Source organism: Vulpes vulpes, chromosome 2 (genome assembly GCF_048418805.1).
Source record: "Vulpes vulpes isolate BD-2025 chromosome 2, VulVul3, whole genome shotgun sequence".
In the NCBI taxonomy this organism is placed as follows: Eukaryota; Metazoa; Chordata; class Mammalia; order Carnivora; family Canidae; genus Vulpes; species Vulpes vulpes.
In genome coordinates, this window is record NC_132781.1 from 69,029,446 (window position 1) to 69,043,646 (window position 14,201).

Genomic DNA, 14,201 nt, shown 5'->3' on the forward strand with positions numbered 1-14,201 from the left:
TTGGTCAAGGATAGAAATCATACACCTTATGTGAAGGAGGGAAACTGAATTATTTTTCATATCCTATCCCCTCCCCACACACGCTAACGGAACCAGTATTTTCCAAAACTAATGTTTGAAATACATAATATGTAACCTATCTATATATCTATATCTATCCATCAAGAGGATAGATACATAGATGAGGACATGGTGTGTGTATTTTGAAATGTAAGGTATAGAAAACCAAATATTTGATGATCAGAAGGATAAACTCTGGTAAACATTAGTGCTGTTTATTAACAATTTTTGGTGGATTCTCACACAGAAAATTGGTAAAATTGAACTTGCCTACTTCTTCGAAGTAACTTGTTTTGTGCTGTGAAATGAGGGTGAGAAGCAGGCATTTATTTCCTGAGGGAAGCTTTCAGAACCTAATCTTTTTTTTTTTTTTTTTCAGAACCTAATCTAATTTCACCTCCTTTTCTTTTTTAACTTCTGCCTTGGAAATAAGCAGTGTTCCATATGATGTCTGCTTCATCAGTGTAGAGTGAGGAAAATGCACAGTAGATCCATCAGCTAGTCTGTGATATACATGTAGTATGTGTGAAAAATAAGCATGTGTTTTTTTGAATCATTTTTTGTTGTGCAACCTATTTTGAGAAGTACACTCAATGAAACATGAATCAAAATGATTAAATCATTTTAGAGAGATAATTTGAAAATAAAAATCATTTCATGATTTTGTCAGTTCATTATTAAAGATCCTTCTATCATTAGAAAAACTTACAATAAAGAGAAAGGGAGAGAGAAGTTTTATATATAATTGTCATTTTTATTTTCTTCCACTTAAAGCTGTAATTCAGGACTACATCAAAGTTAAAAAAAAAATATCTGCTTAGCAAAGGAAATCATCCACAAGTGAAAAAACAACTTCTAGAATGGGAGAAAATATATGCAAACCAGATATCTAATAAGAGGTTTATTTAAAGAATATAAAAGTAACTCATACTACTCAAAGCAAAAGAACAAATAACTCAATTTAAAAAATGAGCAAAGGAGTTAAAACAGTATTTTTTTTTCAAAGAAAACATACACGTGGTCAATGGACATGAAAAAATGCTCATTGTCACTAATTATCAGGGAAATGCAAATTAAAACCACAATGAGATATCACCTTGGAACTGTTATGATCGCTATTTTTAAAAAGACAACAGATATCAGGTGTTGGCAGGATGTGGAGTAAAAAGAACCTTGTACACTGTTGGTCAGAGTGTAAATCCGTACAGCCATTGTGAAGACAGTATGGAGGTTCCTCAAGGAATTAAAAATAGAATTTTCATAGGGCAGCCCTGATGGCCCAGTGGCTTGGCACCGCCTTCAGTCTGGGGTATGATCCTGGGGACCTGGGATCGAGTCCCACGTCGGGCTCCCTGCATGGAGCCTGCTTCTCCCTCTGCCTTTGTCTCTACCTCTCTCTCTCTCAGTCTCTTTCTCTCTCTCTGTGTCTGTCATGAATAAATAAAAAAAATTATTTAAAAAAATAGAATGATCATAAAAACAATAGGGATGTCTGGGTGGCTCCGTCAGTTAAGCGCCTTACTCTTGATTTCAGCTCAGGTCATGATCTCAGGGTTCTGAGACTGAGCCCCACCTCAGACTAGGTGGGTGAAGACTCCTTAAGATCCCCTCTCTCTCCCTCTTCGTCTGTCCCTCCCCACCTACTGTTGTGCTCTATCTCTCTCTCAAAAAAATTAAAATAAATAAATAAATAAACAAATAAACAAATAAATAAATAATAGAACTATCATATATGATCATTCATCCAGTTTTAAGATATATATCCAAAAGAAGTAAACTCATCATCTCAAAGAGATAGCTGTACTGCCATGTTTAGTGCAGCATTGTTTACAGAAGCCAAAGTATGGAAACTGTCTAAGTGTCTATCAACAGTTAAATAAAGGTGTTGGTTGTATGTTTGCATAATATGAAATACTAATCAGCAGCCAGGAAAAAAGGAGATTTTGTGATTTACAGTAATGTATAAAGCTGGAGGGCATTATGCTAAATTAAATAACTCAGAGTGGGAAAGACAGATACTACATGATATCACTTATATATGGAATTAAAAAAAATGAACTCCTAAAAACAGTAGAAAAGTGGTTGTCAGGGGCTAGGGGGTGGGGCAAATAAGGAGAGGTTGGTAAAATGATACAAAATTTCAGGTATAAGATGAATAAAATCAGAGAATCTACTGTATAACCTGATGACTTTAGGTAATAACACTATTGTATGATTGGAATTCGCTAGGAGAGTAGAACTTCAATGTCCTCACCGTAAACAAACGAACAAAAAAGTGAGATGATAGATGGGTTAATTAACTCAATGGGGAGAAATGCTTTAACCTTGTAAATCTGTTTATATCAAATCCTCACATGGCACATTTTAAGTATCTTACCATTTAATTTGTCAGTTATACCTCAGTAAAGCTGAAAAATATATAATAAAAATATTTTAGTGATGGTCTGAAGATTTCTTATTAGTAAAGTAATATTTCATTACTCAAAGAACTCTTTATCCATTCTGAGTAAAATATATGCAGTATATGCAAGTCCATATTCTATTTGGTAATGTAAAACCTCCTAATGGAAATTCTTTTTTTTTTAAATTAATTTTTATTGGTGTTCAATTTACCAACATACAGAAAAACACCCAGTGCTCATCCCGTCAAGTGTCCACCTCAGTGCCCGTCACCCATTCCCCTCCAACACCCGCCCTCCTCCCCATCCACCACCCCTAGTTCGTTTCCCTGAGTTAGGAGTCTTTATGTTCTGTCTCCCTTCCTGATATTTCCCAACATTTCTTCTCCCTTCCTTTATATTCCCTTTCACTATTATTCATATTCCCCAAATGAATGAGAACATACACTGTTTGTCCTTCTCCGATTGACTTATTTCACTCAGCATAATACCCTCCAGTTCCATCCATGTTGAAGCAAATGGTGGGTATTTGTCGTTCCTAATTGCTGAGTAATATTCCTAATGGAAATTCTTAAAGGAATATATATATATATATATTTTTTTTTTTTCCTGAATTAATCAATCTTAAAATATGATTGTCCAGGCTACTACTCTTCCTTGGGTCTCAAAACCCAGGAACAAAAAGCTCATGCCAGTTAACAAAACTGCACTAGATGTTTTGTATATGTGCGTGTATTTTTGCGCCTCTCTATCCATTTCTATTCAATTCATCTTTTATTCTGTTTTTCTGTGTCTTTACTGTTAGGCACATTTCTTTTCTAAACAAAGTTTACTGACAATTTTTTGGTTTGTGCATTGCAATTACTGTCAAATGAATTTCAAAGAGTTTGTTGTTTTTCCTTATCCCTTAATTTTCATTTCTTTAAGCAGGATAAGCAGTATTCTGTAGACATCTGTTCATTTCAAGGAGTTTCTGAGAAAGTAGCTAAAAATTTAGTTCTAAAAAGTAGCAATAGTACAAAGAGTTCTTTTGTGAAATTTTGCAGTATCTTCATAGGGGACAAATTCAAGCAAATCCTAGATTTCACTTGAATGTGAAAAGCTTTTTCTAAGTCTATTGATTTAAATAATTGGATACAGTAATAATGACCCCAAACTGAATGATGATCAGTTGAAATTAGGAGTACATTTTTTATTCAACTAACAAACACCATTTACCTTTTCTATTTAACATTTTAAGATTAATTTCCTCTAATGAGAAAGAAACATTAATGAAGAGAATTTCAAGATTTCAGATGTTAGAATACTTATGTCTCCCATCTGCACAATTAATTGTGATTTATATGAGTGAATACATTATTGTGATGATAGTTTGTCCTTTTTAAGAGGTATTAAAACTGGCTAAAAAGTAGACATTATTATGAATAAACTTCCTGATGAAGCTACAGAGACATCTATTTTAGTAATCAGAAAGTCTTACATACTCTGTTAATTATCATCTTTTCCTCTCTTTGTGCTCTAAGTACAACTGAAGAACTGGAGGAGTTGATCAAGCATAGTCTTGTGACTAATTGAGCAATGCCATCTGAATCATTTAAGAGTTAATTATTTTTTTTCTTCTGTATTTAACAAAAATGGCTCCAGATAGGGCAGTTCTCAAAGATTTATTCAAAATCAGCACTTTCCTAACATGTGAAAGTCAAATATAATATTTAAAAGGTAAATTAAAAACTTTGTTAAGAGCTTGGCAATAACAACCCATTTCCAATGTAGGTTTCTTTCAGGAGAATATAATTTTAGTTCTGAATGTTTGTAAATTCAGAGAAAAAATGCATATATCAAATTAGAAGATTTTCATTAAAAATATCCTAGTAAAGCACATACCTTTTCCACAAAAATCTACTTGGGAAAGACTTTTCATGCCAGATTTTAAAACTTGTTTTCACATGACTTTGCAGTCACAGATCTATTTTTTATTTCAACAGAAGTGACTTTAACATTATGACATGCTATTTGGTACACTAGATGTTGAAGTGCAGACTACAATGACTCCAGGTCGTTGTCCTCAAGGACTTTATAGACAGTTGGTACAACCACTATGTAAACACAATATAATGCATTCATCAAGTGATAGCTAAGCAACAGCAAACTCTGAGGAGTTATTGATTATGAAAATTATCTGTTTTCCCAAATTAGATGGCCCTTGAATGAGTGGTAAATAGTTGATACTCTAGAAAATTGTATGTGGATTTTAGGCGTCCTTATCAGAGGAAGCAACATATAAAATTGTTTTGTGACACAGTAACATTAAGATAAAACAATAAACAATGTTAAAACAAAGCACCATGCTTTAAAAAAATGCAATTCAAATATAAAAGTTAAATTATCAATACTAAAATGAAATATATGTTCAAGTATTTAAATATATATTGCCTTCTCTAAAAAGTGTTTTACAAATGTTTTCTAACATCTTCCAAACAAGAGCAATGTTATAAAATATTTGAGATTTTAATACCAATTCTTTAAGCTCCTTTTGTTATTTACTGCACTACTAACATGGGAATTGATATCATCATTCAGTGCTTAAGTCTTAGAACTTTCTTACTTAGTAAACTATATCCATAGAAGAAATCAGAAAAAAAAATATGAATAGTGTAGCATATCCTATTATAGATCTACTAATCAGAGTGGAATATGGTAAAATAAATGCATTCATTGTTATACTTTTAATATTTAATTAAATATTTCATATAATAATGTTAATACGAACTGCTTGGGGTATTATTATGTGCCGTCCAGGACACACTTTTATTTTTCACTTCACTCTCCCAAAATAGCTATAAGATTTTTGTGTATCAACACAATAAATCATGAACATAATATTCTATATGTGTTTAGAGAAAATAAATATATTTGTATGGGAATGAATATGTCCTTTTCTATAGATTTTGAAGTATTGTCGGTTTTTTCATAAGCCAATGAAAGGCAACACAGTGGGGAAAAATTTCAGTTTGCAAGTTTGATATGATCAAAGGCAGAAAGTTTAAAAAAAAATGTGATGGTTTGAAGTATTTAAATAAAACTCTTATCCTCATACGTCTTGCAATTCTGATGAAACCATGTATCTAACATGAATGAATAGTAATAATAAAATATCCAATTATTTATTTAATACATCTAACTTGAATTTTGATTGACCTATAGCATTTTTGGATGACAGTTTTAATAACATAATTAAGGAGAAGTTGGATAGGCTATTTTTTTCTGATGATATTTTGAAGTAAATATTACCCTCTTTTGTTTGCCCATGTAAATCAATTTCATATACTGAAGCTCCTCTACTATAAACTCTTTTACCTTCTGTTTATCTTGTATATTTAGTCATATTTTAATTGATAGTCTCATCATTGAATATAATGGGAAAAGAACATTCAAAAATATATTTTAGAGATGAACATTTAGATAAACTCATATAACACCATTACTGCTACAAACAAAAATGAAATTTTAAAGAAAAGATATTGATGCAATACTTCAAGGTTGTCAAAGCAGTAATGATTAAATAGACAAAACACAGTGGCTAAATCACAATAATTTTATACTTTTTAAAACTATATTTTCTTTTTAGATATATAGCAAACAAATACTTTTTAAAATAATTCTCTCTATATGTTTTCTTTTCTTTCTTAGGTGGTGCAAACATCTACTATTCATGATGTTAAACAAAAATTCCATAAAGCATGTAAGTTTTATATATAATTTAGAATTTATGTTATAGTTTTCTCAAACTGATTCATTTTTTTCTGTAAGAATAAGTTCAATATAATGAGGGAAAGAGTGTATGGAAACCGTATTTTTACAAGAAACTCAGAAATAATATGGTATACCCCTCTTGACTGTGAATATTTTCATATCTAACTTTCTCACCGAAAATAATCTTAGTTTTTTCACAAAATTATTTTCTCCTTCATTTTTGGACATTTTTATTATAATAGGAAACGTTTTATTTATGAGGAATTAATTGGTACAAAGTATTCCTAAGTAAGCAAAATACTAAGCAAAAGTTTTACTCCATGTATTTATACTAGTCAAATTTCTTTCACAGGAATTCTTTACATAGTAAATTAAAACTGTACTATTTAATTTTATTAATAGCTAAATTTATCTCATTAAAAGGTCTCATTATTACTAACTTACAAATATTTATATGAGGTTTGTTTAAATTAGATTTTTACGAACTAGGGGTGGTGGAAGGGGAGGAGGGCGGGTGTTGGAGGGGAATGGGTGACGGGCACTGAGGTGGACACTTGACGGGATGAGCACTGGGTGTTTTTCTGTATGTTGGTAAATTGAACACCAATAAAAATTAATTAAAAAAATTAGATTTTTATTTTTACAACTTTCCAATAAAGTTTATTCATAACTTAAACATGGTGAAAATGTTTATAATTACTAGGAAACATTTTTTGTAGACTTTAATTTTAAAGCAGTTTTACATTGATAGGAAAACTAAGCAGAAAGTACACAGAGTTTTTACATTCTGCCCTCACACATGCACAGAATCTTTCACCAACATTTGACATCATAGTACACTTGTTACAGTCCATGAACCTATATTGATGAATCATTATTTTTCAGGATCCCTAGTTTAGTTTAGAGTTCATTCTTGGTGTTGTTATAATGTATGGTTTTTGCTAGAGTTTTCAATCTCTTGTATTTAGTTGAACAATATTTTTTCTGAAAAATCTTCTCACAATTTAGTGTATCAAACTGTTTAAAAATACCTTAAAATAGGTAGAGTTTTTAATGGTATATACAATACGGGGTAGAATTATTTAAAATATGCATAACCTGTTAAAAATTCTTCAAAAGGTAAGTTCTAATATTTCCCACAAAGACATGTAGGTTTGGATATGCAGAAATGAATCAGAAAGGGATTATGGTAAGGAAAAAGAGAACAAAACAAGCATAGAGATCTGTCATGAAATTTGTTCTCTAAGTTCTGGCATGAAAATAAAATTCCCTGCATATTTATGCCAGTCTTTCTAAGTTACGGAAAATTTTTTCAAGCGCAAAATTTGTGCCTCATCACATTACCTATGTGATAACCACGTTATCCTGATTATTTACATAAGTATTTCCAGTATATTTGCATACTAATGCATTTGTTTTGAGTTATTCCTATCTTTGCATAAAATATGGATCTCAAACTAATAATTGAGTTGTCATCTTTGGAAAGGCTTGGTTTAAACTTATGTAATGAGGTGGTTTCAGAAAGTGTAGATTGTAGTAATAAGTGAGAAGACATATGAAAACAATATTTTAACTAGAGAGTAGAAGGTTGAAAGAAAATGATTGTCTTTAAATTAATAATGACAACATAATAAATATATGATTTTTATTATTGTCTGGAAATGAAGAAAAGAATCAAAGGCTAATGCATGTATAGAAAAAATGTGTAATTATCTTGATGTGTAAGTTTATGACTGCTTTTATGATGGTTTGTAATATATAGAGACATACATAACAAGAAATCTTAAAATTTTTAGAGCCAGAAGTTCTGTATTTATGTAGTCTAGAGTCTATTCTAGTAATAAGTGAAATTAAGAAGTTTACAGAAAATATTAGAAGTGCCCAGTTTCTGAACTGGATAATTAAAAGTACAACTGGGGCACCTGGGTGGCTCAGTTGGTTGAACATTGGACTGTTGGTTTCTGCTCAGGTCATGATCTCAGGGTTGTAGAATTCAGCCCCAATTTGGGTTCCTTGCTTAATGTGGATCTTGAGTTTCTCTCTCTCCCTCTCCTTCTGCCCCTTATGCTCTATAGGCAAACAAACAAATAAATAAAATCCTTTAAAAATATTTTACAATAATATGATTAGTTTTAAAAGCTATATCAAGACTTAAGGATTTCTTTTTTTTTAGACTTAATAATTTCTTGATGACTATCATTTTATTCGTTTTCCTAAGCACAGTTCTAATCTTTAACAACTTTATGTAAGTTATGACATTTGCACTTTTTAAAAATTAGTGCTGGGATCCCTGGGTGGCGCAGTGGTTTGGCGCCTGCCTTTGGCCCAGGGCGCGATCCTGGAGACCCGGGATCGAATCCCATATCAGGCTCCCGGTGCATGGAGCCTGCTTCTCCCTCCGCCTGTGTCTCTGCCTCTCTCTCTCTCTCTGTGACTATCATAAATGAATAAAAAATTAAAAAAAAAATTAAAAAAAAAATTAGTGCTAATATCCCATTACTTATAAAATAATATTCAGGTATTTCTGTAATTATTATACCACATTTTATGTGCCTAACACAAAAAATTGCTCAACATCACTAATTATGAAGGAAATGAAAATTAGTACAATAAGAAATCACCTCACCTCTTTCAGAATGGCTATTCTCAAAAAGACAAGAAATAAAAAATGCTGATGAGGATGTGGGGAAAAGGGAATCCTTGTGCACTGTTGGTAGGAACGTAAATTGGTTCAGCCACTGTGGAAAACAGCATGGAAGATCTGTAAAATATAAAAATAGAACTACCATATGATCCAACAATTCCTCTTGTGGGTAATTAATCAAATGAAATAAAGACACTAATTCAGAAAGATAAATGCACTCCTATGTTCATCAGAGCATTTTTAAATTTTTTTTTTATTGGAGTTCAATTTGCCAACATCTAGCATAACACCCAGTGCTCATCCCGTCAAGTGCCGCCCTCAGTGCCCGTCACCCAGTCACCCCATCCCCCCGCCCAACTCCCCTTCCCTTCCCCTTGTTCGTTTCCCAGAGTTAGGTGTTTCTCATGTTCTGTCACCTTCACTGATATTTCCCACTCATTCCTCTCTCTTTTCTGCTTTATTCCCTTTCACTAATTTTATATTCCCAAAGGAATGAGACCATATAATGTTTGTGCTTCTCCGATTGACGTACTTCACTCAGCATAATACCCTCCAGTTCCATCCACGTTGAAGCAAATGGTGGGTATTTGTCGTTTCTAATGGCTGAGGAATATTCCATTGTATACATAGACCACAGCTTCTTTATCCATCATCTTTCGATGGACACCGAGGCTCCTTCCACAATCTGGCTATTGTGGACATTGCTGCTAGAAACATCGGGGTGCAGGTGTCCTGCCGTTTCACTGCATCTGTATTTTGGGGTAAATCCCCAGCAGTGCAATTGCTGGGCCGTAGGGCAGGTCTATTTCTAACTCTTTGAGGAACCTCCACACAGTTTTCCAGAGTGGCTGCACCAGTTCACAATCCCACCAACAGTGCAAGAGGGTTCCCCTTTCTCCACATCCTCTCCAACATGTGTTGTTTCCTGCCTTGTTAATTTTCACCATTCTTCCTGGTGTGAGGTGGTATCTCATTGTGGTTTTGATTTGTATTTCGCTGATGGCAAGTGATGGGGAAGATTTTCTCATGTGCTTGTTGGCCATGTCCATGTCTTCCTCTGTGAAATTTCTGTTCATGTCTTTTGCCCATTTCATGATTGGATATTTGTTTCTTTGGTGTTGAGTTGAATAAGTTCTTTATAGATATTGGAAACTAGCCCTTTATCTGATACGTCATTTGCAAATATCTTCTTCCATTCTGTAGGTTGTCTTTTAGTTCTGTTGACTGTTTCTTTTGCTCTGCGGAAGCTTTTATCTTGATTAAGTCTCAGTAATTCATTTTTGCTTTTGTTTCCCTTGCCTTCGTGGATGTATCTTGCAAGAAGTTGCTGTGGCTGAGTTCAAAAAGGGTGTTGCCTGTGTTCTTCTCTAGGATTTTGATGGATTCTTGTCTCACATTTAGATCTTTCATCCATTTTGAGTTTATCTTTGTCTATGGTGTAAGAGAATGGTCTAGTTTCATTCTTCTGCACATGGCTGTCCAATTTTCCCAGCACCATTTATTGAAGAGACTGTCCTTTTGCCAGGGGGTAGTCTTTCCTGCTTTGCTGAATATTAGTTGACCATAGAGTTGAGGTGCCACTTCTGGGTTCTCTATTTTGTTCCATTGATCTATGTGTCTGTTTTTGTGTCAGTACCATATTGTCTTGATGATCACAGCTGTGTAGGACAGCTGATTTATGAGCATTAATTGTGTATCCTGCCACACTGCCATTTTGCTGTATGAGTCCTAGCAATCTTGGGGTGGAGTCTTTTGGGTTTTCTACATACAGTATCATGTCATCTGCAAAGACGGAGAGTTTGACTTCTTCTTTGCCAATTTGAATGCCTTTTATTTCTTCTTGTTGCCTGATTGCTGAGGCTAGGAATTCTAGTACTATATTGAATAGCAGTGGTGAGAGTGGACATCCCTGTCGTGTTCCTGATCTTAGGGGAAAGGCTCCCAATGTTTCCCCACTGAGAATGATATTTGTTGTGGGCTCTTTGTAGATGGCTTTTAAGATGCTGAGGAATGTTCCCTCTATCCCTACACTCTGAAAAGTTGTGATCAGGAATGGATGCTGCATTTTGTCAAATGTGTTCTTTGCATCTATTGAGAGGATCATAAGTTTCTGGTTTTTTCTCTTGTTGATATGATCTATCACATTGATTGCTTTACAAGTGTTGAACCAGCCTTGCATCCTGGGGATAAATCCTACTTGGTTATGGTAAATAATCTACTGAATGTACTGTTGGATCCTTTGGCTAGTATCTTCTTGAGCATTTTTGCATCTGTGTTCATCAGAGATAATGGTCTATAATTCTCCTTTTTGATGAGGTCTTTGTCTAGTTTTGGAATTAAAGTGATGCTGGCCTCATAGAACGAGTTTGGAAGTATTCCATCCCTTTCTATCTTTCGGAACAGCTTTAGTAGAATAGGTATTGTTTTTTCTTTAAACATTTGATAGAATTCCCCTGAGAAGCCATCTGGCCCTGGACTTTTGTGTCTTGGGAGGTTTTGGATGATGGCTTGGTTTCCTCCTTGGTTATTGGCCTGTTCAAGTTTTCACCTTCTTTCTGTTCCAATTTTGGTAGTTTGTGGTTTTCCAGAAATGTGTTCATTTCTTCTAGTTGCTTAATTTATTGGCATATAGCTGCTCATATTATGTTTTTAAAATCATTTGTATTTCTTTGGTATTGGTTGTGATCTCTCCTTTTTCATTCATGATTTTAATAATTTGAGTCTTTTCTCTTTTGTTTTTACTAAGGCTGGCTAATGGTTTATCTATCTTATTCTTTAAAATTTCCAAATCCTTTTTTTTTTTTAAATATGTTCTACAGTTCTTCTGGTCTCTATTTCATTAGTTCTGCTCAAATCTTCATTAACTGTCTTCTGCTGGTGTAGGTTTTATTTGCTGTTCTTTCTCCAGTTCCTTTAGGTGCAAGGTTAGCTTGTGTATATGAGTTTTTTTCCAGTTTTTGAGGGATGCTTGTATTGTGATGTATTTCCCTCTCAGGACTGCTTTTGCTGTATCCCAAAGATTTTGAACAGTTGTATCTTTATTTTCATTAGTTTCCATGATTTTTTTTAATTCTTCTCTAATTTCCTGGTTGACCCTTTCATATTTCAGCAGGATGCTCTTTAACCTCCACATGTTTGAGTTTCTTCCAAATTTCTTCCTCTGATTGAGTTCTACTTTCAAAGCATTGTGGTCTGAAAATATGCAGGGGACAATCCCAATCTTTTGGTATCAGTTGAAACCTGATTGTGACCCAGTATGTGGTCTATTCTGGAGAAAGTTCCATGTGGCCTTGAGAAGAATGTATATTCAGGCGCATTAGGATGGAAAGTTCTGTATATATCTTTGAAATCCATCTGATCCAGTGTATCATTTAAGGCCCTTGTTTCTCTGGAGATGTTGTGCTTAGAAATCTGTCATTCGCAGAAAGTGCCATGTTGAAGTCTCCCTGTATTAGTGTATTATTATCTAAGTATGTCTTTACTTTGGTTATTAATTGATATACTTGGCAGCTCCCACAGTAGGGGCATAAATATTGATGATTGTTGGGTCTTCTTGTTGGATAGATCCTTTAAGTATCATATAGTCTCCCTCTTCATCTCTTACACAGTCTTTGGGATAAACTGTAATTTATCTGATATGAGGATTGCTACCCCAGCTTTCTTTTAAGGACCGTTTGATTGCCAGAGGGTGGGGGGAGTAGGGAGATGAAGAAAATAGGTTAAAGAGATTAAGTGTAGGCCTCCGTTTATGAAATAAACACATGGGGATATGGTGTAAAGCATAGGAAATACAGTCAATGGTATAAAAATGTTGTATTGTGACACATGGTAAATTTACATATAGTGGTGATCATTTCATAATATATATAGGTACTGAGTCACTATGTTGCACACCTGAAAATAATATATTTTGTGTCCATTATACTTCAATAAAAAAGAAGTATAATATCAAGGCAATTCAAATTCATTATACATTATTTCAAAAACTTACTGATCTTCCAGCTTTTCAAAGCACAAAAACATTTTTTACTGTATCAATTTACAGATAATTACCAGTAAGTCAATTAAATTGGAGATTATGTTGAATGTATCTATCAAATAATAAAGGCAAGCAAAAAATTATTGTTAACACTAATAATTTTACAATGTTAAAATGAAACAAAACAAAGTTATGTGTTGATTACCTTAAAAATTTATATTTAGCATATTCAAAACCCAATAATATTGAATTCTTTATTGAATTTCATAAATATACTCAAACAATAATAATCATATATATATAACCATACTTGTTAGATTTTTACAAGCTTACTTCTTTATTTTCTGAGACAGAATAAATTTTTTATTAGGACACTTCTGACACTGTTTATTTTCAGGCCCTGCAGTTATAATAAGAATTGTTAATCCTGTAAAGAAAGAAACGAAGTCATCAGAGGACTGGATTTACTGGGGGAGAGTTCTCTTTATATGTCTTTTATCTCTATTCTTTGTTCTCTTAGGTGTTGTGATTGATCTTGATTTCTGGTCTCCCTATTTTCCTGACTTTGCGTCAGCTTTGCATTTTTCGTAGTTCCATTTTAAAGCTTTATTTACTGTGATTTTTCTGGCCCTGTAAAATAGTTTTCTTATCCTTTTCCAGGGTTTATAATTTTTTAGTTCTGCTCTGTTATGAATCATCTTTTAGATTGTGCTGGTGATACCATGACACTCAGACTGGTGAAGAAATGGAATGGAAAGGAAATCACAATTAAAATATTAGCTGTTAAGATAAGAGGGAAAGAACAATGGTTTCATGAAAAAGATTCTAATAAAACTTTATATATATATGCACACACATATATTTTCATCTCTTTTTCTTCTCATTTAATGGACCAAGATTTTCTGAAATGCCTCAGCTGCAATACTCCCCTGATCTTTCCAGACCTCCACACACATCTTTATTCACACTTGTGATGACCGCTCCTGTTTGTATCCTAAAGCCTCTCTTAGAGAGTCTCAGTGACCATCCTGCTCACATCCCTATAGGTCATGCTCTATTTACTCCCATTTTCTCACAAAGGTTATGCAGAAGAAGGAAATCTTGTTGTTAAAGCTGAGCCAAAAAATTAAGACTCATACGAGTCCAGGTGCCACTCTGACTAAAACTATGTGAATGAGTTCTAAGAGTTCAAGGAATTAAAAAGAAAAAAAAAAAGAAACCCTCTATGTTCAACAACTCTTATATATTTAAGCTGAGTAGCATTATTTCACACTACTCAATTCAACAACTATTCCATGATTTATTTAAAATTTAATTTATTTCCATCTTTGGGTACTATATGACTTTATTAGAATAGTTCCTAATA

The 14,201-nt window shown here is 33.4% G+C and overlaps 1 protein-coding gene across 2 annotated transcripts in view; it reads left to right on the plus strand.

Moving 5' to 3' along the window:
- The window catches only part of TECRL (trans-2,3-enoyl-CoA reductase like), a 95,807-nt gene that overhangs the window by 15,283 nt on the left and 66,323 nt on the right, over window positions 1-14,201 (plus strand). For both annotated transcript variants that reach the window (XM_026003473.2, XM_072748871.1), the window contains exon 2: window positions 6,150-6,201. In XM_026003473.2, coding sequence (XP_025859258.1) covers window positions 6,150-6,201 — 52 coding nt within the window. The remainder of the gene's footprint in view (window positions 1-6,149; window positions 6,202-14,201) is intronic.